This window comes from Cervus elaphus, chromosome 9 (genome assembly GCF_910594005.1).
Source record: "Cervus elaphus chromosome 9, mCerEla1.1, whole genome shotgun sequence".
In the NCBI taxonomy this organism is placed as follows: Eukaryota; Metazoa; Chordata; class Mammalia; order Artiodactyla; family Cervidae; genus Cervus; species Cervus elaphus.
The window spans coordinates 20,304,119-20,329,783 of record NC_057823.1 but is presented as its reverse complement, the minus strand read 5'-3'; the positions used below and the strand labels follow the sequence as shown (position 1 = coordinate 20,329,783).

Below are 25,665 nucleotides of genomic sequence, written 5' to 3'. Positions count from 1 at the left end.
GCGCCTACCTACAGCTGAGCCCTGACCTCAGCTGAAACGCAGCTCTGCCTTCCCCTTCTACTTTCAGCCTATACTGAGCCTTAATCTCTGGCTGAGTTTACACCTAGACAGATCTCATATGAAGACTGCCCTGATCTCAGATTAGGACAGACCTGTGGACTTTGGTTTGAGTCCCAAGCCTTCGACTGGTGGCTCACCCCTCTCCTAAACCCCCAATCCCAGTCAGGTCCCATCCCAATTGTGGTGCCCCCCTGGGATGAATCCCAATTTCAGTTGAGACCCTAACTCCCAGGCTGAGCTGCTGAGTTCCAGACTCCAGGCTGAGTTTCTGACTCAATCTGACCCTCTAACCTCTGGCATGCATGCTCAGTAACTCAGTCATGTCTGACTCTTTGTGACCCCATGGACTGTAGCCTGCCAGGTTCCCCTGTCCATGGAATTTCCCAGGCAAGAGTACTGGAGTGGGTTGCCATTTCCTTCTCCATCTAACCTCTGGAGCCCAAGTCTATTTTGCAATTCGAAGTTTTCTAACTCGGAAGCCACCAGCAGGTGGGGCCAGGTCCCTGCAGAGCTGTCTGTCCCAGTGTGGGTTACTGGAGCTATCTATACTTCAAGACGTATTGTGTACTTCTTGTGTCCTGGAAGACGGGGCTCAGAGCCTGACTTGTCCCAGAGGGTCTAAAGCCCTCAGCCCCAGCAGGGCGACTGTCACCTCTGTAACCAAAGAGAAAGCACCAAAGGCGGGATGGGATGGGAGTGGGGGGAGGCTGCTGTTTGTATCTCTCCCCTTTCATCCCAGTGCCTCAAAGGGATTAACAGTGTGAAGGAACTGACTTTTATGAGAGAGGTGACAGACTTCCAAGCCCAAGGGTTCGAGGAGCAGGGGAGTGTTGGAGTAGGAATCCTAGGGTCTGTGCAAATTATCAAACCTGATTGGGCCTTAATGGATGAGACTGGGAAACGAGCAGGTGCAAGCTCAAACTGTACGGGAGCCGAGGAAAGGCCTGGGCCTGGCGCCCCAAGGACAGCCCGTCCTCAGTTTCCCGGCGTAGACTTTAGGGAGGGAGGCAGGATGCGGTGGGGGCGCTAATGGACCCGGCCTTGGCGGAGGCGCGTCCTGGACAGGATCGAAGTCCTCCCATCCGCCCTGTGGCCGGAGGGACCAGACCATTAGTGGGACGAACGTAGACGTCTGGAGCCAGGCCGGCCCTCAAGAGCGGGGTGACCTCAGTTCTCGCTGCTATGGAGTTGGGGGGAAACCTCTTGGGTTGGGGTTTTAGTGTCTTGGCCCTTTAATGAATGGTTGAAAGGAAAGAGGAAAAGAAAAACCGTCCAGGGCGGGGCAGGGATGGGGTGGACAAAAGGGTCCCAGGGGATTTGGAAAGTGGATGGGGGTCCTTTAAGGGGTCTGTCCAGTGGGGTCTGGTGGAGCGCATTCCTTTAAGAAGGGGCGGGGCGTCCGTTGGGCCCCGCCTCCTTGAAGGGGGGGTCTCGCTTTCAGGGGGCCGCGCTAGGGCTCCAAGAGTGCGGGGGCGTGGCAGAGTGTATGGGGCGTGGCAGAGCCTGAAGTGGGCGGGGCCTTAGCGGGGCGGGGTCGGGCTCCTAGCCCTGGTCTGAGTCTCCCGGCGGCGGCGGGCGGCAGGGACCGGGTGCGGCGGAGGCGTCGGCCGCGGCGGGAGCAGCATGGATTGGGGCACCGAACTGTGGGTGAGTCCGTTCCGCTTGACTCCAAGTTGCTCCCTTCCTGGGGTCCAGACCCACGATTTGCCCCTGCACTACCCCAGCGGGATCTCTGCGCGTTCCCTTCCACCGACCCCTGGAATCCCCTCTCTCCGCGGAGTTTCCCAGGGCGGTTCAGGACGCCCCTGAGCGGAGGGCTACCTTTCAGGGGCCGCGTAGGGAAACTGAGGTACGGGGTTCATAGTGAGGAGGGTAGAAGAAATCCTGGGACCAGGCCTGAGCAGCCGGGAGAGGTCACCTATTTTGAGCGCCCTGACTGGGCCGGCGGCTTATCTTACGGCCCCTGGGTCCCTGCCCACCGTCCGCCTGTCCGGCTGGGGCGGGGGAGGGGGCCCTCTGGCCACTTCCAACCCCACGTGGGACCTGGAAGTCCAGACCGCCCTCACGTCGCCTCTAATCTACAATTAGGGCTTGGGACGCTGTAGGGGGGAGGGGGCTGCGAGCCTCGGCCTCAGCCCCCTCCCCCAGCCCTCCTTAGGTACTGGGAGGGGCCGCCACCAATCGCCTCGAACCTATGCCCTGTAAGCCCCAGAATTTTTTCCCCCTTTCCTAGCCGGAACCTCTGACCCCTCCTCTTTCTGGGGGCGGTGGCACTCCTGGGCTTCTGGGTGCCCTGGGTTAACTAGATCGTCCCCCGCCTCCCCAACTCTGGGATTTCTTTTGGAGGTAAAGTGGAGTCAGTGAGGAAAACTGAGTCGCCCCTGGGGGGACCCTGGGAAGCGTGGCGACCGGGGGAACCTGATGCCCGCGCTCCGACCATTCTGGGGCCCCCCCAAGCTGCAGGGAACCCTGCCCCTCTGGCCCTGACTCACGCCAGGCCGGCCGGATTTTCCGGAATCTGGGGGGGATTAGGGGACCTGGGGCAGGGGGAGTGGCCTTGCCCCATTCCACACCCCTCCTGGGCGCCTGGAGAGGGGACCCTGTAGTCCGGCCGGGGCCCCGCCCCAGTTCTCTGGCCCTTCCCGGGAAGGGGAGGGGGTTCCCGCCGGTTTCCTGCCTCCCCCCGCGCCGCTCCGGGGCGGGGCCGGGAAGCCACTCCTTCTTGAAGCTCGGAGCCGGGAGGCTCCCCTGCCGCTGGGTTGGCGGCTGTGGGGTCCTCAGGTCCTGACCTTGGTCCTCCCAATCTCCCTGCTAGGATCAGTTTGAGGTACTCGAGCGGCACACGCAGTGGGGTCTGGACCTGTTGGACAGATACGTGAAGTTCGTGAAAGAGAGGACAGAGGTGGAGCAGGCTTATGCAAAGCAGCTGCGGTGAGACCCTAGGGTGGCCGCGCCCTGGGGTTAAGGGGAGCGGTTGGAGGACTGGGGGCTCAGCCTTCCTGCCTCTCTCCGTAGGAGCCTGGTGAAAAAATACATGCCCAAAAGACCTGCCAAAGATGACCCTGAATCCAAGTAAGAACGAACACCGGATGGCTACAGGGCTAGATTTGGGAGGACAGGGGGTATGGGACCCACTTCCTCTCTCTCTCAAGCTGGGCTCCCTGCAAACAGATCCCTCACTTCTGAACCCAGTTCCACCTAGAGGCAGGAGCTTGGATGCAGGAACCGAATTACCTGGCTTGGAATTCTAAATCCACTACTTTCCAGCTGAACTGCTTTGGCCACTTGACTTCTTTCTCAGCCTCTGTTTCCCTCGCCTATTAAATGGGAGAGGCTCCCACAGTTATTTAAACGAGTGACTCTGGGCCAGTGACTCATGGTGTGAGCCTCGGTTTTCCTCTCCTGTGAGTTGGGGATGACGATGTCCTTGTAGGGGCTCATATGAAGATTAAGATAGTGTGTTAAAACAATGCCTGGCCCATTTCACTTTATTCTAGTTCCAGAAACCCCCAAAGCTCTAGAAAGCAAAAGATTTTCTGGTCGCTTGTTTGGAGGCAATCTCAAGACCTGAACTGACATGAAGTTAATTAAGTTCATTAGGGTCTTCTTGGATTTTATCTCACTTATGTGAATACTAATGCTTCTTGCAAAAGCATTTATAGTATTTGATTATATGATGCTGCTACTGACACCACGAGGGTGATGCAGAAAGATGGTGTAAGCATCACATCCCCTTTCTAAGACCTCCCCAAATTCTGAGAATTCTGAGCTTCTCTGTCCCCCTCCAGGGGGGTGTGGGCCAGAATTTATCGTTGCTTCTGGGGTGAATGTCTTGGGGCTCACGCTTTCTCATATGGAGGTGGGTCTGGGGGCATGTGGCTCCTGGGGGTCCTGACCCCCAGCCCCTGTCCCTCCTCCACCCCACCCCAGGTTCAGCCAGCAACAGTCCTTTGTGCAGATTCTGCAGGAGGTGAATGATTTTGCTGGCCAGCGGGAGCTGGTGGCCGAGAACCTCAGCGTGCGTGTATGTCTGGAGCTGGCCAAGTACTCGCAAGAGATGAAACAGGAGAGAAAGATGGTGGGTGATCCCTTCTCTGGGGCTTCCCAAGGGTCCCCTGACATCAGGGTGAGCCTTATCGTCCCCTCTTCCCATAGCACTTCCAAGAAGGTCGTCGGGCCCAGCAGCAGCTGGAAAGTGGCTTCAAGCAGCTGGAGAATGTGAGTCTGTGGGTGTGGAGAAGCAAGGCTCTGGCCCCGAGCAGCTGGGTGAGGCTTGTCGATTCACTTCGTCTGGCCTGGATCCCTCCTCTCCTGTGGGTTTCCAATCTGCCTGTTGTTCCCACCCCGACTCCCAGTTGCTGGGTGACTTCCCCCCAGTCCCTGAAACCATGGCAGGCGGCTCCTTCACTCTGGTTCTGTCCTCAACGCAGAGTAAACGTAAATTTGAACGGGACTGCCGGGAGGCTGAGAAGGCAGCCCAGACCGCTGAGAGGCTTGACCAGGATATCAACGCCACCAAGGCTGATGTGGAGAAGGTGCCTGTGGGGTCTGAGACAGGCTTGGGGGTCAGGGTTAGGCAAGGCCAGAACTGGGCTATGACGCTCCCCCCACCTCGATATTCCTCAGGCCAAACAACAAGCCCACCTTCGGAGTCACATGGCAGAAGAAAGCAAAAATGAGTATGCAGCCCAACTACAGCGCTTCAACCGTGACCAGTCTCACTTCTATTTTTCCCAGATGCCTCAGATATTTGATGTGAGTGCTGCAAACCCCCAGTCCCACCTTCCCTAGAGAACCCCAGAATTAACCAACTCCTACACATTTGTCAAAATCCCAGCTGTAATGCCCTAATCTTTAAGTTGAAAAGGAGTTAGAACCAAATAGTCAAAGTGTTCTCCGATTTTATTCAAGCTGTTCTTTCTGCCAGGAATGTCATTCTTTCCTTTTATAATTCCTACATTCTTCCAAGCCCCAATTCTAACAAACCCTCTGAAAGATCTCAAATTTCCCTTCTGTTTCAGCCCTGTACTCTACTCTCTATCCCAACCCTGAGACCGGCAGTATCTGTGTTGGGTCTGCTTTTTTCTTAAAATTCCTGGCTCTGTTTTTTTCTTAGTATATTTTTTAAATTAATTAATTAGGCTGCACCTTGTCTTAGCTGCAGCATGTGGGATCTAGTTCCCTGACCAGGGACGGAACCTGGACCCCTTTCATTGGGAATGCAGTGCCTTAGACATTGGACCACCAGGGAAGTCCCTTCCGGCTTCCATTTTCACCTCCTTTGAGAAGCCTTTCCTGACTCCCTAGGCAAAGGGAAGGCCTCAGATTCCTCTCTGACATCTCGCTGGCCTCCGAAATTTCTCCCCTGACCACACTGGGCTGGAAGTCTCTGTGTTCAATTCTGTGTTTTCCCTGCTACTGGGCTTGGGGCTGTGGCCAGTGTGGGGCTCCATTATGTTCAGGAGGGAATCACTCTGGCACCAGTCCCTCGATCAATGCCCCTGAGAACCGTGTCCCTACCCCCCTCCCCGTCTCTACAGAAGCTGCAGGACATGGACGAGCGGCGGGCCACCCACCTGGGGGCTGGTTACGGGCTCCTTTCAGAGACTGAGCTGGAAGTGGTGCCCATCATCGCCAAGTGTTTGGAGGGCATGAAGGTGGCCGCAGATGCTGTGAATGCCAAGAACGTGGGTGCCTGGTCCTGGTAGTGGACCACGGGGGCCAAGCAGTGGTTGGGGGTGGTGTGAAGAAGTAGGAGTCCGAAGGCTGGGCCCCCAGTCTTGCTCCTGATTGCCCCTCACCATCCCCAGGATTCCCAGGTCCTAATTGAGCTGCACAAGTCAGGCTTTGCCCGTCCGGGTGACGTGGAATTCGAAGACTTTAGCCAGCCCATGAACCGAGTGCCCTCCGACAGCAGCCTGGGTACCCCCTCCGATGGACGGCCAGAGCTCCGAGGCACGAGCCGCAGCCGGGCTAAGCGCTGGCCATTCGGCAAGAAGAACAAGGTGGGGGCCGGGGCCCTCAGGGTGGAGGGCTGGGTGTGAGTGGGGACAGCAGGGGCCCACACTGAGTCAGCCCCAGCCGCCGGGACGCTGAGTCCCGGGCAGGAATTTTCCTCTTGGCTGCTGGCCCGGGCTGGAGGGAAGGAAGGCGGCTGGGCCATTGGTCTGGGAGTCCCCTGAGGCTGGGGGGGCGGGGGTGGGGGGGAGATTGACGGGGGAGGGCCTGTGGCGTCTGTCTGCTGCTTCTCAGGAGGCTGAGAGAAGAGACCTGCTTTGGGGTTCAGGGCTGGATAAGGGCTTGGGACACCAGCCCTAGGGACTCCCCTTGAGTCTCTTCAACCCTCTGATGAGTCTTTGGGCCCCCTACCCTCAGGCTGGTTTTTCTTGGGATTTTTGGCTTTCAGTGTCAGGCACGTACCTGGACACCCCTGGTCTATACCTTTGACAACCCCCTCCTCTGCCCACTTTATACCTTTGACTCCTGTTTCATACTTTCCATCCTTGTCAACATATACTTTGAATCCCCTAGCTTAAACCCCGGCTATAGCCCTTTTGGTATTTCATGCCTTTGACCCTTCTCTTAGCTTGCCCTTGACATCTATGGCCCCATTTTCGTCTGAGACCTTGATTTCTGCATGCCTCTCCCTCCACCTTCTAGACTGTGAGCCCAGAAAGCTGGAGGTGGGGGTGGGGTAGAGAAATATGGGCCTCCCTGTGCCCCCAGGCTCCATTCTAGAAACTGGACATAGGATGCAAGGGAGGTGGGAAGTGTTGTGGGGTAGAGGGGGAGAGGTCTAGCCTTCTGGCTCACAATCTAATGCCCTCCCGCCACCTCCCAGATTTTTGTGTTGCTCTTTGCATGCATTTTCTGTGTGTGTGATTGTGCATCTTGAGTTGTGGTTTTCTTACTTTTTTTTTTCTTTTCTCCATTTGGTTTTTTTTTTTTTTTCTTTTTTCTTTATTGCGTCCATCCGCCGTCCGTCCGTCCGTCCATCCGTCTTTGTTCTCTACATCCTCCCGATCCTTCTGACCCATGCCCTCCCTGGCCCCTGCCGGTAGCCGTGCCCCCCACCTCTCTCCCCCCTGGGGGGCCCCCTGCCCTCGGCATTACCTAATGGACCCCCGTCCCCCCGCTCCGGCCTCGACCCCTTGGCCATACTGAGCGAGATCAGTAAGTCGGTCAAACCGCGGCTAGCATCCTTCCGCAGCCTTCGAGGCAGCCGTGGGGTAAGTGAGGCCTGTGGGGGAGGAGGAGGGGGCGGCCCCAGCCCGCCCAGCGGCCGGGTGGCGGGACCCTGGGCTCGCTTCCTGCCGCTGGCTGGGCCCCCTCCTTCCAAGGCCCCACCTGGACCTGCTTTGCTCTCTGCATGGCCTTGCCCCCCAAGAACCTTGGGCAGGGAGGAAGGTGGACTCGGTGTGTCTTAGGCCTATCTTAGACCTGGGAGCTCAAACTCTGTGTTCCGGAACTCAGTCCTCTTCCACCTTGCAGACAGTGGTGACTGAGGATTTCAGCCACTTGCCCCCGGAGCAGCAGAGAAAGCGACTGCAGCAGCAGCTGGAAGAACGGAACCGTGAACTACAGAAGGAGATGGACCAGAGGTAAGGCGAGGGGCTGAGTAGATAAGGAACAAGATGAAAGGATAAATGAATCACACTGAAATGGTACCCAAAGATCTCCTCTCTAACAAACCCCAGGCCCCAATGGGTTTATAGGTGAACTGCAAGTAGGAGAAACAGTTACTTCCCACCTTATACAAGTCATTCCAGGAAACAAAAAGAGTGAAAGGGACTTTGCTGGAGGTCCAGTGGTTAAGACTCTGTGCTGCCAATGCAGGGGGCACAGGTTCAATCCCTGGTCAGAGAATGAAGATCCCACATGCTGCCAAAAAGATTGGGGAAAAAAAAAAAAGAGGGAAAGCTGCCAGCTCATTTAGGAGGCTGGTGGAATCTCGGTTCCAAAACCAAGTTAGCGAGAATTCAAGAAAATAAAATTATGGATTTGTTTAATTAACAATCTTAGATTACAAAATCCTAGCCAATCCAAGTTCAGCAATGTATTAAGAACAGTATTACATCATGTGGTGATGGTGATTGCCCAACTCCATGAATGAATTTAATGCCATAGAACTGTACACTTAAAAATAGCACAAATGGGAAATTTTATATTTTGTATATACCACAATAAAGAATAATAATAAAAAAATAAACAAACAAAAATCATGATTAGTGGGGTTAGACCAGTAATGCAAAGATGGTTCAATATCAAAAACATCTATGAGTCTTATTCACTCCATTAATTGGCTAAAAGAAAAAAAGCATGTGGTTTTTTTCATTTAATAACTCAAAAAACTTAAAATATTAACAATAAAAAAACCTGCCAGATTAAAAAAAAAAAGAAAATCTTTACTCACACTTTCCAAGCAGCAAGATTCTCTTCCCAGTCCTCTTACATAATAAGAATGACGTTTGCCACTTGCAGATAGGCAGCCAAATAATATTTTGCTGTTTTGCACAGAACTCCTTGTACAAAATGGCTTTTATTGGTGTAAAGTTCCATTTGATTGTTGTTCCTGAGTGTTCTTTTTTTTTTTTTAATTTTTGGCTGCACCTCGAGCAGCATCCTGGGTCTTCCTGGGTCTCCCGTTCCCAACCAGGGATGGACCCTGCACCCCCTGCAGGGGAAGTGCAGACTCTTAACCACTAGACCACCAGAGAAGTCCCCGTTCCTGAGATTTTTATGACATTGGGGTTATGGGTGCATGCTCTGGAGTCCAAATGGACTGGCTTTTGTTCTAGCTCTTTGCAGTTTCCTCATCTGTATGCGCATCAGATATGCACATCAGGTATGCACATCAGATATGCGTGTAACGATTACCATTTGTATGTATAGACATGGAGGAAGCAGGGACGGGGGACTAATGATAATAATAATACCTACCATTTATAGAGTTTCTAACTCCTTACATGGATCATTGGAATTCCTGTTTTCCTGAGAGACTGTGATACACATAGGAGACACTGTGTATCCTACCTGAGAGGTAGGATCCACATAGTTCTGTTTACTGCTGTATTCCTAATGCCTAGAATGGGCTTCTGGTATGCTGTACGCACTCAATGTGAAAATCTGGAAGTGTTAGTTGCTCAGTCTTGTCAGACTCTTTGCGACCCCATGAACTGTAGCCCTCCAGCCTCCTCTGTCCATGGAATTTTCCAGGCAAGAATACTGGAGTGGGTTGCCATTTCCTTCTGCAGGGGATCTTCCTGACCCAGGGATCAAACCCGCATGTCCTGCATCTCTTGCATGGGTGGTTCTTTACCACTAGCACCACCTGGGAAGCCCCCTATATACACTACTACGTATAAAATAGATAACTAACGAGAACCTACTGCATAGCACAGGGACCTCAACTCAATGCACTGTGGTGGACTAAATGGGAAAGAAATCCAAAAAAGAGGGGATATTTGTATACATGTGAGCTGATTCACTTTACTAACACAACATTGTACAGCAACTATACTCCAGTCTAGTTATACTCCGGTAAAGGCACTGCTCTCATCTTCACAACACATATAGATACCATTATTCTCCTTTCACAGACAAGCCTACTGAGACACAGTTTTGGAACAACTAGGAAATGCCCGCTCTGGGATTTGAATCCAGGCTACGAAGCACTGGCTGAGCTCCCTGAAGCAAAGCCCATCTTTTTTTGTTTGTTAAATCACGTGGATTTCTTTCTCCTCCATCTGTCTCACCCTAGGGAGGCCCTGAAGAAAATGAAGGATGTGTATGAAAAGACACCCCAGATGGGAGACCCAGCCAGCTTGGAACCCCGGATCACGGAAACCCTGAACAACATTGAACGGCTGAAACTGGAAGTACAGAAGTATGAGGTCAGGGCAGACCCTGGGGAGAGGCGGGGCAGGCAGGCCTGGCTGAGTCACTGCCTGGTGGGGAGGGGGAGAAAGAGGGACAGGGAGGTGTAGGTGGTGGGGGCTCCAGCTGTTTCTCATCACGGCCTCTGGTGTACATGGGTGATCTCAGGAAACCTCCAGGCCCAGAGTGGGCTGACCCCAGAGCCTGGCCCTGGAGCTGAGTGTGCGGTCCCCTCCTTTCAGGCTTGGCTGGCAGAAGCTGAGAGCCGGGTCCTAAGCAACCGGGGAGACACCCTGGGCCGGCACACCCGGCCTCCAGACCCCCCAGCCAGCGCGCCGCCGGACAGCAGCAGTAACAGCAACAATGGATCGCAAGAGAACAAGGAGAGGTGTGCAGGGAGGCCGGGGTGGGTCTGTCCCCAGACCCCAGACCCTGGTAAGGGGTGCCTGTTCTCACTGCTTTGCCTTCTCCAACCAGCTCTGAAGAGCCCCCCTCTGAGGAGGGTCAGGACGCCCCCATCTACACGGAGTTTGATGAGGAATTTGAGGAGGAGCCCGCCTCCCCCATCGGTCACTGTGTGGCCATCTACCACTTTGAAGGTATGGACAGTTTGGGTGGTACATCGGTGACTCTGGCGGGGGCGGGGGGCAGGGGAGGGTGGCATTTGGGGCTGGGCTCTGTTGAGATCCGCCTCCAGCAGACCTGAGCCCACTGCCGCTCTGTGACAGGGTCCAGCGAGGGCACCATCTCCATGGCTGAGGGCGAGGACCTCAGTCTCATGGAAGAGGACAAAGGCGATGGGTGGACCCGAGTCAGGCGGAAACAGGGAGGTGAGGGCTATGTGCCCACCTCTTACCTCCGCGTCATGCTCAACTGAACCCTGCTGGCAGCGGGAAGAGGGGGGCTGTTGGCTGCTGCTTCTGGGCCACGGGGGGCCCCAGGACCTACGCACTTTATTTCTGCCCCCGTGGCTTTGGCTGAGACCTGTGTAACCTGCTGCCCCCCACCCCCACCCCCTCACTCCTCTCCCCAGATGGACCCGCTGTGCCTTCTACCATTGATGTACATACTCATGTTTCGAATCTTTTTTCTTCCTGCCGCTCGGCTAGGGTCATTTTGTTTTATATAAAAAATGATGAAAAACTCTTGGAGTCTGTGGCTTATTAGCAGGTTTGGATTCTGGGGCTGGATATTCAAACACCACCCTTCTTAAGGGCCATGCGGGGAATGAGGAAGCGGCAATGAACCTGGGTACACCTTGGACAAACTATGCCCCTTGCTGGGAGTCCAGTGCTTGTCTGTGACTCCGGGAGGGAGGAGGGGGCTGGATGTCAGCTCTTTGGTGTTCCCTGCAGCTCACATCTGCTGAGCACCTACTGTGTGCCAGGCATTCTCCACCCAGGAGCTCATTCAAACGTTGAGTTTTCATCCCCATGATAACCTCTAGAAAGTACAGTCTCACTTTTATATTAAAACTGGGCACAGAGAGGTCAAGTGATCTGATAGAAGTCACACAGGTTTTAAAACACTTGAACTCTGGCTTCTTACAGAGAGATCTTCAAGTTATCTTTAACATTAAGAGACACGTGTCCACCACTTGTTGGGTAGGGGTGGGGCGGGGGGTGCAGAGCCTCCAGACATCTGGGTCTTCTAGTGTAAGGCAGGAGCTGCCCACTCCCAGGATCCACATGCCTTTTTAGGGTGCAAGGTGGGTTCTTGCAAACCGGTCCTCTCCTTCTGTGCGGCAGGGTGCAGGTCCCCACTGCATTTGGCTGGGTGAAGAAACTTGGGCGGCTTCCTAGGTCTCCATCAGGGGTCCCCAGATGCTTGGGTATCCCAGGGTGAGAAGGGGGTTTGTGCTTTCAAGGGTCAGGCTCCAGGCGCTGCGAGAGGACGCTGAGGACGCGTTGGAACTTCTCGAGTCTTGTGGCCCATGGCGCCCCAGCCCCTCGGCTCCCCCAGAGCAACCTCCTCAAGAAGCCAGTGGTCAGGGCCTCTGTCAGCTCTGGGTTGGGCCGGAATCCTGGGGGCAAGGCCAGGTGAGCTGGGGGCGGGGCCCAGGCACCAGCCTTGCTCCTCCCACACCTGCCTGGTTCCCTCTGGACTTTGACCCAGGAGGGACTCTGCCCCAGATTATCTTGACAACCGGGCAGGGTTAGCTGGGGAGGGGTCTGCAGGAGTTGGGGTGGGGGGGGTGGGGTGGCTGAAGGGCTTGGCCCATGTGGGCTCTGCCAAGGTGCATGGGGGCCAGTCCGTTCCAGGGGCCACATCAGGGCGCCCCCTACTTTAGGGGTAGAACCTGAAGGAGCTGCCTTGAGGGTGGAATTTGGGGCCACCCTGCGCGACAAACTTGGGAGGAGGAGGTTGGGCCATGTTGGAAGCAGAAGGGTCTTAAGGACCCCCCCAGGTGGGGGATTCCGGAGGCAGGGCTGCCCCAGGACAGGAGAGAAGTGTCGTTCTGAGTAAGTGGGGGAGCTGTCCTGCCAGAGTGATGGTCTGAGTCATTTTGAAGGGAGCTGCGCATTCCTGCGGAGAACTGAGACCCTCTGGGGGTAGGACCTTCCCAGGTGGGAGAGTGGGGGTGGGGCCCTGTGGGCACGGCTCTGAGGGGCAGAGGGCGCTCCCTGGGACCGGGGCCCGCCCAGTTTGGGTGGGACTCTGGGAGGCGTGCCAGGAGTCTAGTCTCTGGCCCGGTGGGTTTGGGGGTTACCGCGCTGGAGCACGCAGGTTGTTTCTAAAGTGGGGATCCTCTGGCAACACCTCGAATGGGAGGCGCTCACCTCGCAGGCGCCGCGCCGCCGCCTCGCGGAATCTGGGCGCGTCCCGGGCCGTCTGACGCGCCCGGTGCAGGGTGCGCAGCAGCCGCTCGCAGCTCTCGTCCAAGGGCCCCGGGAGTTCCTCACCCTCCAGCAGGCGCGCCGCGGGTGCCACGTGCGGCAGCGCCACCTCGCCGGGATCGCTGGGTCCTGTTGGGGGAAGGGTCTGGGCTGGGCTAGGGGTGGGGTGTGGGTCCTAGCGTGAAGAGGACCCAACATAAACTGGGGCCAGGGCACCCTAGGACAGGGCAGCGGGTGGGGTTTGGGTCAGACACGCAGGCTCGAGCCGGGACCGGAGGAGGGCAAGGTGTGGCCTAGAGCCGGGGCGGAGCCTAGAACAGGTCCGCCCAGGGATTGGGTCCAGGGCAGAGTCTCGCGTAGAGGGCGGGGGAAAGGGCGCGAAGGGCGGAGCCTCGATTAAGGGGCGGAGCCTAGGACCGAAAGAGCAGGCGGCTCGAACGACCGAGGTGGAGCCCGGGACAGAAGCAAGGGTTCGTCGCGAGACCGGGAGGCCAGAGCCTAGCGCATTGCTGGATGTGAGTCAGGGGCCGGGCCTAGGCAGGGGGCGGGGCCTAGGAGAGACCCAGGGGCGGGGACTAAGACACGAGCGGGCGGGGCTTAGGGCTTAATCCAGATTCTGGTTAGGCTTATCACTCCTCGAAAGCCGCCACTCACCGGCGCCCTCATTCAGCGATCGCATCAGCGGCTTCAGCTCCTGCTCAAAGGCCAGCGCAGCTTCCGTGTGGCTCCTTCTCAGGTGGCGCCACGTGCGTTCCAAACGCGACACCTGGAGGAAGAGACCTGAGCCCTACTTCCCTCCACTCTTCCCCATCACTTGCACTCTGGCCTCCTCCCTTGCTTCCCACGCACCTGGGGCATGAGCAAGGCGCCCATCACCGCGGCCAGTCCGGGCAGGTCCCCCACCGCCCCTGGCCGCAGCGCCACGGCCAGCTCCACCAGGCCCCTCAGGGCGCCCGCGCGTTCTTCCAGCGGCCCTGCGCAGCCCAGCACTGCCAGCGCCCCCGCCAACGCCAGCGTCTCGAGCCTGTAGAGGCGGAGGGCAAGGGTCTGGGGGCAGTGGGGAGGTTTGCGATGTCGGGGTGAGGAGGGACAGTCGGCGGCATTGCCCATTCCCCTCCTCCCTGGGGAACCGGGAATGGGAGGAGGTTTGAAGACCCTGGGGATTTCAGGTGGCTGGCTCACCTCTCCAGCAATTCCAACCTCAAGAGATGCCCGTGGGGAAGTGTGAGCAGCTCCAGACCAGAGGCGACCCCCATGGCGCCCCGCTGAGCCTTGGTCACTCCCAGGACGCCTGTGGCCTGGCGATGGGGGGCGGGGGTAAGAGTAGGGACGTTAAAGGAGCGGAGTGAGTCTGTGGGTGTGAGGTGGGGTTGGGTCATGCCCTGGCTTCAGGCCCTACCCGGGGAGGGAAGACCTGGTAGGGGACCCACCTGGCAGTCTATCAATAGCAGGTGGAGAGCTGTGCTCCCAGGATGGTGTTCCAGGAACAGGCCACGGAGAGTATGCAGGACTTCGGGTTCCAGAGGCCGATTCTGGGACCCCAGCAGGCAGGAGGGGGTGTCAGGGAGACAGAAGGAGACCTCAGCCTGTGGTCTTGCAAAACATCTGTCCTCCTCTTTCTCCTCCTCGGCTTCCCACCAGGGCACCTCTGACTCTGGGCAGCTGTGGCCAGGGGGCGGTCCTTGGACCCTGAGCACTCGGGGCACCAGCTCACAGTATGTCGGGGGGCGTCCAGAGGCATCAGGCAGCAGCAATGAGGGTGTTCGAGGTGGCTTGGTTGGGGCCTTGGCATGAAGCTGCCCATCAGAGGCCCTGAGACTGTCAGCAACAGACCCTAAGGGAACTGGGGTCTTTAGTATCACGGGGTCACTACCTGTCCGAGGCAGGCCAGATGCAGGTACAGTGGAGGCTCCTGGGGGTCATACAAGAGGGGGAGAAAGAGGTACACAGAGAAAATAGCTCGCTGGGGTGATGGCTTCCCGAGCTACCAACTTCCTGGTTCCTGCACTCATTCAGCCAATAAGCAGGTATCCTAAATTACCTTGGTGCAGCTTTGAAGCTGAACAGCTTCACCAACATCAATGCTAGACACCTACCAATGGTCTGAAAATGAACTTTCTCTGACATGGATGTAGTTCTGCCAATTCTGAATACTACATTTTAAGTCTGAACTCTTCCTTTTTGCTCCTCTGATTGACGATGGTAAGCACTGACCACACAAAATTAAAATGAAAAAAAAAAAATGTCACTCAAAATTCACAAAGTTACATATGCCTCAAAGAAACTGACTTTATCAAACTTTCAAATGACGTCTTCTGTTAAGTTTGTGGTATATTTACTTCTGAGGTTATTAACTTAACACTGCACACAGACTTTTGGGAGACTATGTCTACTAAACATTTAAGTCGACCCTGTTAAGGGGGTTTAAAACCTCCCTAATGTTCCCATCTCACTCTGAATAAGGACCAAAGTCCTCTTGTTAGCTCTCAAAGCTCTCACAATCTGAGCCTGATCTGTCTCCGACTTCCCTCTCACTCCCACTGTTTCTGCTACACTCTCTTCTTTTCGGTTCAATGAACAGTTCAGACTCTTGTTCTGGTTCTAGTTCCTTTGCACGGACTGTTCTCTCTGTCTGGGCCACTCTCACCCCATTATCCACATTGTTTCCTCCCTCCTCTCCTTCAAATATTTCTCCATGAGAAAATTTCCTAACTACTACTAAAAACTGTAATACTCTTTGCTCTGTCCTACTTTTCATTTTTAACCAAAGCATAATTGATTCCCCTTCATGGATCACAGCCTTGTCACAGCAAAGGATTCACATGGATCACAGCAAAGGGGCTTGCATAACTCAATGAAGCTATGATCCGTGCCGTGCAGGGCCACCCAAGATAGATGGGTTACAGTGAAGTGGTCCACTGGAGGAGGGAATGGCAAACCACTCCAGTATTCTTGCCGTTAGAACCCTATGAACAGTATGAAAAGGCAAAAAGATATGACACCGGAAGATAAGCCCCTCAGGTCAGAAGGTATCCAATATGCTACTGGGGCAGAGTGGAGGGCAATCACTAATAGCTCCAGAAAGAATGAAACAGCTGGGCCAAAGGGGAAATGGTGCTCTGTTGTGGATGTGCCTGGTGGTGAAAGTAAACTTCAATGCTGTAAAGAACAATATTGTATAAGAACCTGGAATGTTAGATCCATTTGTTGTTGCTGTTGAGTCGCTAAGGTGTGTCCAACTCTTTGTGACCCTATGAACTGCAGCACACCATGAGTCAAGGTAAATTGGATGTGGTCAAGCAGATGGCAAGAGTAAACATCGACATTTTAGGGATCAGTGAACTAAAATGGACAGGAATAGGCAAATTTAATTCATATGACCATTATATCTACTACTGTGGGCAAGAATCCCTTAGAAGAAATGGAGTAGCCCTCATAGTCAACAAAACATTCTGAAACGTAGTACTTGGGTGCAATCACAAAAATGACAGAATGATCTTGGTTCGTTTCCAAGGCAAACTATTCAACATCGCAGTAATTCAAATCTATGCCCCAACCTCTAATGCTGGAGAAGATGAAGTTGAACCATTCTATGAAGACCTACAAGACTTTCTAGAACTAACACCAAAAAAGATGTTCTTTTGTCATAGGGGGTTGCAAAAGTAAGAAGTCAAGAGATACCTGGAATAACAAGAAAGTCTGGCCTTGGAGTATAAAATGAAGCAGGGCAAAGGCTAAGAGATTTGTCAAGAGAATATGCTGCTCACAGCAAACACCATTCCCAACTATACAAGAGACGACTCTATACACAGACATCACCAAATGGTCAATATGGAAATAAGATTGACTATATTCTTTGCAGCAGAAGATGAAGAAACTCAATACAGTCAGCAAAAACAAGACCTAGACCTCTTATTGCAGAATTCAAGCTTAAATTGGAGAAAGTAGGGGGAAAACACTAGGCCATTCAGGTATGACCTAGATCAAATCACTTATGATTATACAGTGAAAGTGACAAATAGATTCAAGGGATTAAATATGACAGACACGGGTACCTGAAGAGCTATGGACAGAGGTTTGTAACATTGTACAGGAGGCAGTAATCATAACCATCCCAAAGAAAAAGAAATGCAAGAAGGCAAAATGGTTGTCTGAGGAGGCTTTACAAACAGTGAGGAAAGAAGAGAAATGAAAAGCAGTGGAGAAAGAGAAAGGTATAACCAACTGAATGCAGAGTTCCAGAGAATAGCAAGGAGAGATGAACAATGCAGAGAAATAGAGGAAAACAATAGGATGGGAACGACTAGAGATCTCTTCAAGAAAATTGAGATATCAAGGGAACATTTCATGCAAGAATGGACACAATAAAGGAAGGACAGAAATGGTAAGGACCTAAGTGAAGCAGAAGCTATTAAGAAGAGGTGGCAAGAATGCACAGAAGAACTGTACAAAAAAAAGGTCTTAATGACATGGGTAACCACGATGGTGTGGTCACTCACCTAAAGCTTGACATTCTGGGGTGTGAAGTCAAGTGGGCCTTAGGAAGCATTACTACAAACAAAGCTGGTGGAGGTGATGGAATTCCAACTGAGCTATTTCAAATCTTAAAAGATGATGCTGTTAAAGTGCTGCACTCAATACATTAGCAAATTTGGAAAACTCAGCAGTGGCCACAAGACTGGAAAAGGTTAGTTTTCATTCCAGTCCCAAAGAAGGGCAATGCCAAAGAATGTTCAAAAGTGAAGTCGCTCAGTCGTGTCCGACTCTTTGTGACCCCATGGATTGTAGCCTGCCAGGCAAGAATACTAGAGTGGGTTGTTATTTCCTTCTCCAAGAATGTTCAAACTACAATACAATTGCACTCATTTCATATGGTAGCAAGGTTATGCTCAAAACCCTTCAAGCTAGGCTTCAGCAGTGCATGAACTGAGAACTTCTAGATATAAAATCTGAGTTTAGAAAAGGCAGAGGAACCAGAGATTAAATCGCCAACATTCGTTGGGTCATAGAGAAAGCTAGGGAATTCCAGAAAAACATCTACTTCTGCTTTATTGACTATGCTAAAGCCTTTGACTATGTGGAACACAACAAATTATGGAAAGCTCTTTAAAAAACAGGAATACCAGACCACCTTACCTGTCTCCTGAAAAACCTGTATGCTGGACAAGAAGCAACAGTTAGAATCTTACTGAAAGTGGTTCAAAATTGGGAAAGGAGTGAGACAAGGCTGTATACTGTCACCCTTTTTATTTAACTTATATGCATAGTAAGTACATCATGTGAAATGCTGGGCTGGATGAATTACATACTGGAATCAAGATTGCCGGGTAAAATACCAACAACCTCAGATATGCAGATGATGCCATTCTAATGGCAGAAAGTGAAGAGGAACTAAAGAGCCTCTTGATGAGGGTGAAAGAGGAGAGTGAAAAAGTTGGCTTAAAACTCAACATTCAAAAAACAAACATCATGGCATCTTGTTCCATCACTTCACGGCAAACAGAAGGGGGAAAAGTGGAAGGAGTGACAGATTTTATTTTCTTGGACTCGAAAATCACTGTGGATGGTGACTGCAGCTATGAAATTAAAAGAAGCTTGCTCTTTATAAGGAAAGCTATGACAAATCTAGACAGCATATTAAAAAGCAGAGACATCAATTTGCTGACAAAGGTCTGTATTGTCAAAGCTATGATTTTTCCAGTAGTTATGTATGGATGTGAGAGTTGGATCATAAAGAAAGCTGAGTGCCAAATAACTGATGCTTTCAAATTGTGGTGTTGGAGAAGACTCTTGAGAATCCCTTGGACAGTATGAAGATCAAACCAGTCAATCCTAAATGACATCAACCCTGAATAATCATTGGAAGGACTGATGCTAAAGCTGAAGCTCCGATGCTTTGGCCACCTAATGGGAAGAGCCAAATCATTGGAAAAGACTTTGGTGCTGGTAAAGATTGAAAGCAAAAGGAGAAGGGGGTGACAGAGGATGAGATGGTTAGAGAGCATCACTGAATCAATGGACAAGAATTTGAGCAAACTCTGGGAGACAGTGAAGGACAGGAAAGCCTGGTGTGCTGCATCCATGGGATCACAGAGTGGACACAACTTGGCAACTGAACAACAATAACAAATTGACTCACTTCTGTTGTTCATGGTCCTTCATTCTCTAATAGGATGTGGGCTCCACTTGAGCAGGGATCTTTGTCTTTCTTGTTCATTGATGTGTCTCAGCACTTAGTATAGTGTCTGACACACACAGTGAGGGCTCATGTTGAATGGGAGACAACAGGGCAGTCAGGGCACAAGGGGAACTCCTCCTTTATGTAGGATGGTCAGGGTTAGCTGCTTTGAGGAACTCCTGTTAGATGAGAAATAGTCAGTTAAAGGTTACGGAATGAGCTTTCCAGTGATGAGAACAGCAAGTGCAAAGGCCCTGAGGCAGGAACGAATGTACAAGGTTCCAGCAGACTGAACAACAACAACCAGCTCCTGAAAGGAAGTCTGTATGGCCAGAGAGAGGAAGGGATGAGGGATGGAATTATTGGAGAGGTTAGCTATGGTTAGAGTGTGGAGGGTTTCTTGGAATCATTGTAAACCCATACTTTAAGCACCTACAAAGTTCCTGTGTGTGTTTCAGTCACTGTGACCACGCTGAGAGCATCACCATCCTTTTCTCCCAGGAGGTTATCACCTGCCTGGTGTCACCTGGATAGTGCATGGCAGAGGAATTTCTGAGCTATGCCCTGTCCTGGTCCAGGACCTTTACCTGGTCCAGGAAGGTCTTCTGGTGGCCGCCACAGATGCTCCAAACCTGCGGGCTGACTATCACTCCGCTTCCTATCCCTAGGGGACAGAGATGAGGGAGATATGTTATCCTACTCCCAGCAGATAGTTAGATAGCATATAGCCTCCACCAATGCCCAGAAAACCTTACATCCCATCACTCAGAACCAGGGGATCCCCCAGGGTACTTGCTAACCCCAGGGAACACTTGGCAATGTCAGGAAATATATTTTTGCTTGTCATAACTAAGGGGTGGAGTGCAGAGCATTTTACTGGCATCTAGTAGATAAGAGACCAGGGGTGCTGTTCAACAGCCTGCAATGCACAGAATGCGTCCCCCCCCCCCCCCCCAACCAAGAATAATTTGGCTACAAATGTCAATAGTGGACAGAGCCGTCCACTATTGGAACATACAGGAACAGTGGTGGAGAACCCTGGGAGGGTGTTGGGTGTCTTCGGGATGTAGAGAGCCTGTGAATACCTGAGCGGCTCTGTGCGAGCCGGGCCGTCTGGAAGGATGTCCTCACTAAAGCTGCGTCGAATTGGTCCTTGCCGCGGCACTGGCCTGGAGGCCACAGCCCCTGTGGCTTGGGACAGTGGACGCTGGCCAATCACATAGCTGCGAACCAGGGCAGGCAGGCTGGGGAAACGCTCATCCTCTAGCTGAAAGAGAGCTGTGGGCCGGCCTGGCCGGGGCCTCAGGGCCACACGGAGCACCTCGAAGTGCAGGGCTGAGCCCCGCCAGCGGCAGGAGATCACAGGGTGGCCCCCACGGGACTTGGACGCACGAACTAAGAAGTCACCATCTTGCTGGAGAAGGTCCTCGGCCTTCTGGGGATGGAGGATTGGGGGGCAAGGGGTTTACGTATGAGCACATATCAGTAATTAATGGAGACTCCCGACCCCTCCCCCCGACCCAAGGAAAGCCACCCCAGAGACTGGATAGTTTTGAGCCAAACAATTTGTTCTTGTCTAGTGGACATACTTCCGCACTACATTTCCCAGGCTCCCTTGCGGTTAACTATCGTGTGACAAGATCTGACAAATGGGATGTGGGAGGAGTGCTGTGGGCAATGGTCAGACCTGGCCCATGAAGTAAGTCTAGCAGAATCCTACAGGTTTCGTCCTGAATCTGTCAGTTGATGCCCCCAGAGCCCTGGGGGATAGTGGAGGCAGAAGACCGAAAGGGCTTGGGTCTGACTCCTTTTGAAGCTGTGCATCCTCTTAGACTGTGACATGAACTAGTCCTTAAATGTTGATGGAGTCGTTGACAGCGTGGGGATGTTTGTTACAGCCACTAGCCCACGCTGACTAATGCAAGTTCCAACCCAGCGACAGGTGCTGAGCTTGTTATGCAAATGTGGCTTTCAGAAAAGCCATTTGCTAGGTTCTTCCAAACAGATCATGGCCTTGAAATTCACCTTTGTAAAAATAGAGCACTATCATGCCAGCTATGGTGGCTGAAAACAGGGCCTGAGGGCCACAACATCATAGAGGGGCAAAGCAGAGCTGCTGATGGAGGCTGGGAACTGGAAAATACGTGCAGAGGACACTTGTATGGCCCTTATTATATGCCAGGCACTGTTTTAAGTGTAAAATGTATGAGCTCACTTCATCCTTTACCAAGGATAAGAGGTAGGTACTATTATGCCCATTTTACAGATGAGGAAACAGAGGCCCAGAGACATCAACTACCTTGCTCTAGTTTACATCCAATATAAGTTGTAGGGATAGGATTTGAACTCAGGCTGCTTGTGGCTAAAGTGTGGGATTTTCACCATTAAGCTACACTGCCTCTCATGATTTGATTAGATGTCTCAGGTCCTGGGACTCCTGAAGGTGACTCCTAAGTTGGAGATGAGAGTGAGGGGCTTTGAATTGAGAGGGAGATGGGACCCTGGCAGCCACAGGTGGCCTGGAATCCAGAGAGAGACACAGAGACAAGTAGGGCCAAAGGGTGGTTTGAGGAGTCATTAGTACCCTTTTCAACTCCTGTCACCTTCTTCAACACCATCCCAAAGGAAGTGATAATTTAAAGATAAGAAGTGACATCCCACATAGACCAAGTTGCAAAATAATCCTCAGCCCTCAAGCCACTCTTTCTGATAGATCTTGACCCTAAGACCCTTATCTGGGACCCAGGAGTCCCCAATAAGTCAAAGATGAGCGAGACTCCCCATCAGATGGTATGCGGTCCTGTGGGAGGTACCTGGCGGGACAGGGGGCCATGGTACCAGGGTTGGCCCACAAAGTCCTCTCCGTCTTGTGGCACCTGCATGGAGCTCTCGGGGGCAGAGGGTGCAGGGGCTGTGCTTTGTACATCCAACAGGCCTCAGTCTTCCTCATCTGTAAAAGGGGAATAATTATTCTTGCTTCCTGAATGGCTTGGTCAGCCCTTTCATGTTCCTCATAGTTTGAAGACAACAGCCCACATCTTATCAAGTCATAAAATGCAATGCTCTCTGTATATGTATAAATATATATAATATTTTAATATACAGCATGTTTATATAATTATATATAAATATATTTAAATATTTACATATAACATTTGTGTATTTTATATTCTAAATATAAATATATTTAAATATATGTTAATATATATTTATATTAAGTTAAAGAAGTTACCCATAGTCAGATTATATATTTTTAATTATAAATTATATGAGTTATATTTGATATATATATATATATCAGATTAAATTCAAGCTATGAGTAACTTTGGGGCTTCCTGGATGGCTCAGCGGGTAAAGCAGCCACCTGCAATGCAGGTGACACAGGAGACGTGGGTTCGATCCCTGGGTCATGAAGATCCCCTGGAGTAGGAAATGGCCACCCATTCCAGCATTCTTGCCTGAAAAATCCCATTGATGGAGGAGCCAGGAAGACTACAGTCCAAAGGGTTGCAAAGAGTCAGACATGACTGAGCAACTAAGCATGAAATGAATAATTTATCATTTTTAATTAATTTATTTTTCAGTTGTGCCATGCAGCATCTGGGGTCTTAGTTCCCCAACCAGGGATCAAACTGGCACCCCCTGCTTTGGAAGTGAGCAGTCTTAACCACTAGACCGCCAGGGAAGTCCCTAACTTTAATTTAGAATAGGCTGTGATTTCATGAAAACAGTCATGCAAATTCATTGGGATTCTTGCGAAGGAAGAAGACAATGATCTCAAATGTGATGCAAATTTTAATGCAGAAGACATAGTGTTATGTTTTGTAGAAATATAATTAACAAACTGACTCAAAAGAGTATTTATGGGGCACCCACTCTGTGCCAGGAGCCCCTTCCAGGCACTAGAGACCTAGCAGTGAACAACACAGACCAAGATTCCTGCGCTTAGGCATCTTCTAGCTGAGAAGACAGAGATTAGGAAAATAAGTGAGTAGAAAAGGAAGCTTAGAATAGATCAGAGAGAACCAAGGGGAAAAATGAAACCAGGTATTGGATATGAAGATTCAAGCAGTGGAGTTAAGATTTTTCTATAGGGTGACCTGGGAAGGTCTTGGGGGTGGGTAAAAGTTGGAAGGATTTTAAGGGGCCAAGTCAGGTGATTCTTTTTTTTTTTTAAAATTTAATTTATTTATTTGGCTCCATTGAGTCTTAGTTACGGCATGAGAACTCTTAGTTCTGGCACTTGGGATCTAGTTCCCTGACCAGGGATGCAACCCAGGCCTCCTGCACTGGGAGAGCAGAGCCACCGGAGCACTGGGGAAGTTCTTGGGGTGAAATAAATTCCAGGCTGGGGAGAATTAAATTTACTAAAACCCATAGCATCTCAGTGATCTGTAGGCACACTCAAGGATTCTTAGATTATACAAAAAAATCTAACCCATGCATGGCTTTCCAATAAGGTCATTTTGTGTGCTCAGTCACTCAGTGGTGTCTGACTCTGCGATCCCATGGACTGTACCCCAGCAGGCTTCTCTGTCTATGGGATTCTCCAGGCAAGAATACTGGAGTAGGTTGCCATTTTCTCCTCCAGGGGATCTTCCCTACTCAGGGATCAAACTGTGTCTCCAGACAGATCCCAGGTTACAAGTGAATTCTTTACTACTGAGCCAATGGGGAAACCCATTTTAAAAGACCAGTAAAAGGTCACATTTTTGTAGACAGGTCAGCAAACAGCAAATAGACATCTGCAGGTTTTCATATTTTGGAGCCAATCCACTTCCTTATTACTGTGATCAAACTTAGGACACGGACACTCTAGGACCCCTTGATCATCTCACGTGCCTCAGGCCCCGCGTCTCTCAAGCATCCGGTGAAAAAACTGCTCTGGAAGAGAGGGAAGAGGGGGAGAGGGAGCAGGAGGTGGTGGTGGGGAAAGTGTCTTGCCTCCCCTACCTCCAGGGCCTCTGGGCCTGGCAGGGTCTGCAGGGAAATAGCAGGAGGATTTTTAGGACCTGAGTCAGCTGGGCTGAGGGCCTGAAAGGGCCAGGAAGTTCCCAGACTGGTCCGAGGTGACTTAAGGGGCGGGAGAGCTGAGCAGAGCTTTGGCTCCAGGCGCCACATACCTGAATACCAGGTGTGTCTCCTGGATACCTGTGCACTTCCTGTTTGTCAGCTGGGCCTGGCCTGGCCTTGGTTTTAAGAGTCCCCTGACTCCAGCGTCCTCTGTCTTACGTGCCCCTTAGTGGGTGTTTAGGTGCATCACGGACTCCGGTTTGTTCAGCGGGAGCTCAGAGTGGTCACAGGACGGCCACAGGCCAATTAAGTCATCCACCTGTCCTGCATTGTTTGGAAAATTTCTGGGTATCTGGGCAGGAGAGAGAGGAAGGGGGCAGAAATCAAGAGAGGAGGTGGGTGAGAGGCAAATTTGGGGAAAGAAGGGAGGGGATTATTCATTTTCTATCTACCATATACTCCTGCAGGGGGCAACCACTTGCACAAGATAGGGACACAGTGGACAAGATAGGGATAGTGGACACGGAGACTCAAACGTGAGCAAAATACTGACTGGTTGAATGGCTACTGTGTGCCAAGGAGAAACAGTGATGAATGAGACCAAGGCCCCTCCGGTGGAGGAGACACACAAACAAATAAGTGCGCGATGAAGGAAGAAGATAATGTCTAAGGGTGAACAACGAAGGTGATAAGACAGGGAGATGTAAAGAGAGGCTGGCCGGGGGAGGCTACCTTAATTATGAATAGGTAGTCAGAAGGCTGTCTCCCACGAAGTGACATGGGAGCTGAGATCTCAGTGACGGGGCGGGGAACAGTTAAGTAAAGATGTGAAGAAAGAGCAGTATAGGTGAGGGGTATACCGGGAGGGCAAAGGTGCAGAGCTTGCTTTTTATATTTTACGTTGTCAAGGAGGCAGGTGTGACAATGCTGTGAGCCACGAGCGAAGTGGAGAGCAGTGAGGTTAGGCAGAGACGATGCAGGAAACTGGCGGACCTCGAATTTTCGTCTCGGTGGGATGGAAGAGGAGCTACGGAAAGGTATGAAGTGAGAGAGGGGCATGATCTGGTTTGTGGTTCAAAAAGATTGCTCAGGCATGGAAGCAGGGAAGCTGTCCATGTTGCAGAGAAAATACGCTTGGAGGAGGACGCCCAGGTACACGGACACGCATGATGCACAGTGACCCTATCAGGTGACCCTTTTTACGTTGGCGGACGCGCATGGACAGACACCCAGATTCTTCCAGAGAGCAGATGGCCCCACCTGGAAAAGAGAACTCCCTACCCCCACCAAATCTCCCGGTCCTGGCTCTGCTTGGGGCCCCTCACTCACCTGGGCCTGGACCCGCGGAGCTCGCAAGAACTTGGGGCCGGGCGGAAGCCTGAGGCTCTGCGTCTCCCGACCCCTCCCTCCCCGCCCCAGTCAGGTCCAGCCTTCCCCGCCGCGCCCGAAGGGAACGGAGCGCCATCACCTGGTCCCGCCCACTTTAAACCCCTCCCCTCCAGGCCCCGCCCTTTCTCCTACTCTAACTTCTCGCCCCGCCCCTTGTTATCGCCCCGCCCTCTATAAACTTTCTTTTCGCTAACCACGCCCCCTTGGATTAACCTTCTTCCCGTAGGTCACGTTCCCTGGGGAACTCCTTTCGTTCCTACTAGTGGACCCGCCCCCTTAAACTTGCCCCGCCCCTTCATACTGACCACGCCC

At 52.1% G+C, this 25,665-nt stretch overlaps 2 protein-coding genes across 6 annotated transcripts; one reads left to right on the top strand and one right to left on the bottom strand.

Annotated features, from left to right (window-relative positions):
• The first annotated feature begins 1,568 nt into the window (after positions 1 to 1,568).
• Positions 1,569 to 11,080, top strand: TRIP10 (thyroid hormone receptor interactor 10). 2 transcript variants are annotated; one of them, XM_043911768.1, is made up of 15 exons: positions 1,569 to 1,707; positions 2,876 to 2,991; positions 3,076 to 3,132; positions 3,991 to 4,138; positions 4,216 to 4,278; positions 4,491 to 4,595; positions 4,687 to 4,815; positions 5,601 to 5,747; positions 5,871 to 6,065; positions 7,122 to 7,289; positions 7,552 to 7,661; positions 9,821 to 9,953; positions 10,179 to 10,324; positions 10,414 to 10,535; positions 10,665 to 11,080. In XM_043911768.1, the coding sequence occupies exons 1-15, from the start codon at positions 1,684 to 1,686 to the stop codon at positions 10,811 to 10,813; spliced, it is 1,812 nt and encodes a 603-aa protein (XP_043767703.1). In that variant the 5' UTR covers positions 1,569 to 1,683; the 3' UTR covers positions 10,814 to 11,080. The 2 variants fall into 2 exon arrangements, with proteins under 2 accessions (XP_043767703.1, XP_043767704.1); XM_043911769.1 differs by lacking the exon at positions 7,122 to 7,289.
• Positions 11,081 to 11,387: 307 nt separating this feature from the next.
• Positions 11,388 to 25,422, bottom strand: SH2D3A (SH2 domain containing 3A). 4 transcript variants are annotated; one of them, XM_043911772.1, is made up of 12 exons: positions 25,294 to 25,418; positions 24,865 to 24,991; positions 24,075 to 24,316; positions 21,765 to 21,901; positions 20,037 to 20,386; positions 19,539 to 19,615; positions 14,204 to 14,685; positions 13,956 to 14,071; positions 13,623 to 13,797; positions 13,428 to 13,539; positions 12,717 to 12,902; positions 11,388 to 11,959 (listed from the first exon to the last, which is right to left on the bottom strand). In XM_043911772.1, exons 4-12 carry the CDS (start codon positions 21,831 to 21,833, stop codon positions 11,799 to 11,801), a joined length of 1,728 nt encoding a protein of 575 aa, XP_043767707.1. In that variant the 5' UTR covers positions 21,834 to 21,901; positions 24,075 to 24,316; positions 24,865 to 24,991; positions 25,294 to 25,418; the 3' UTR covers positions 11,388 to 11,798. The 4 variants fall into 4 exon arrangements, with proteins under 4 accessions (XP_043767707.1, XP_043767708.1, XP_043767705.1 ...); XM_043911773.1 differs by lacking the exon at positions 24,865 to 24,991 and having other exon boundaries at positions 13,623 to 13,820; positions 14,204 to 14,305; positions 14,647 to 14,685; positions 25,294 to 25,417; XM_043911770.1 differs by lacking the exon at positions 24,865 to 24,991.
• Between the last annotated feature and the right edge of the window lie 243 nt (positions 25,423 to 25,665).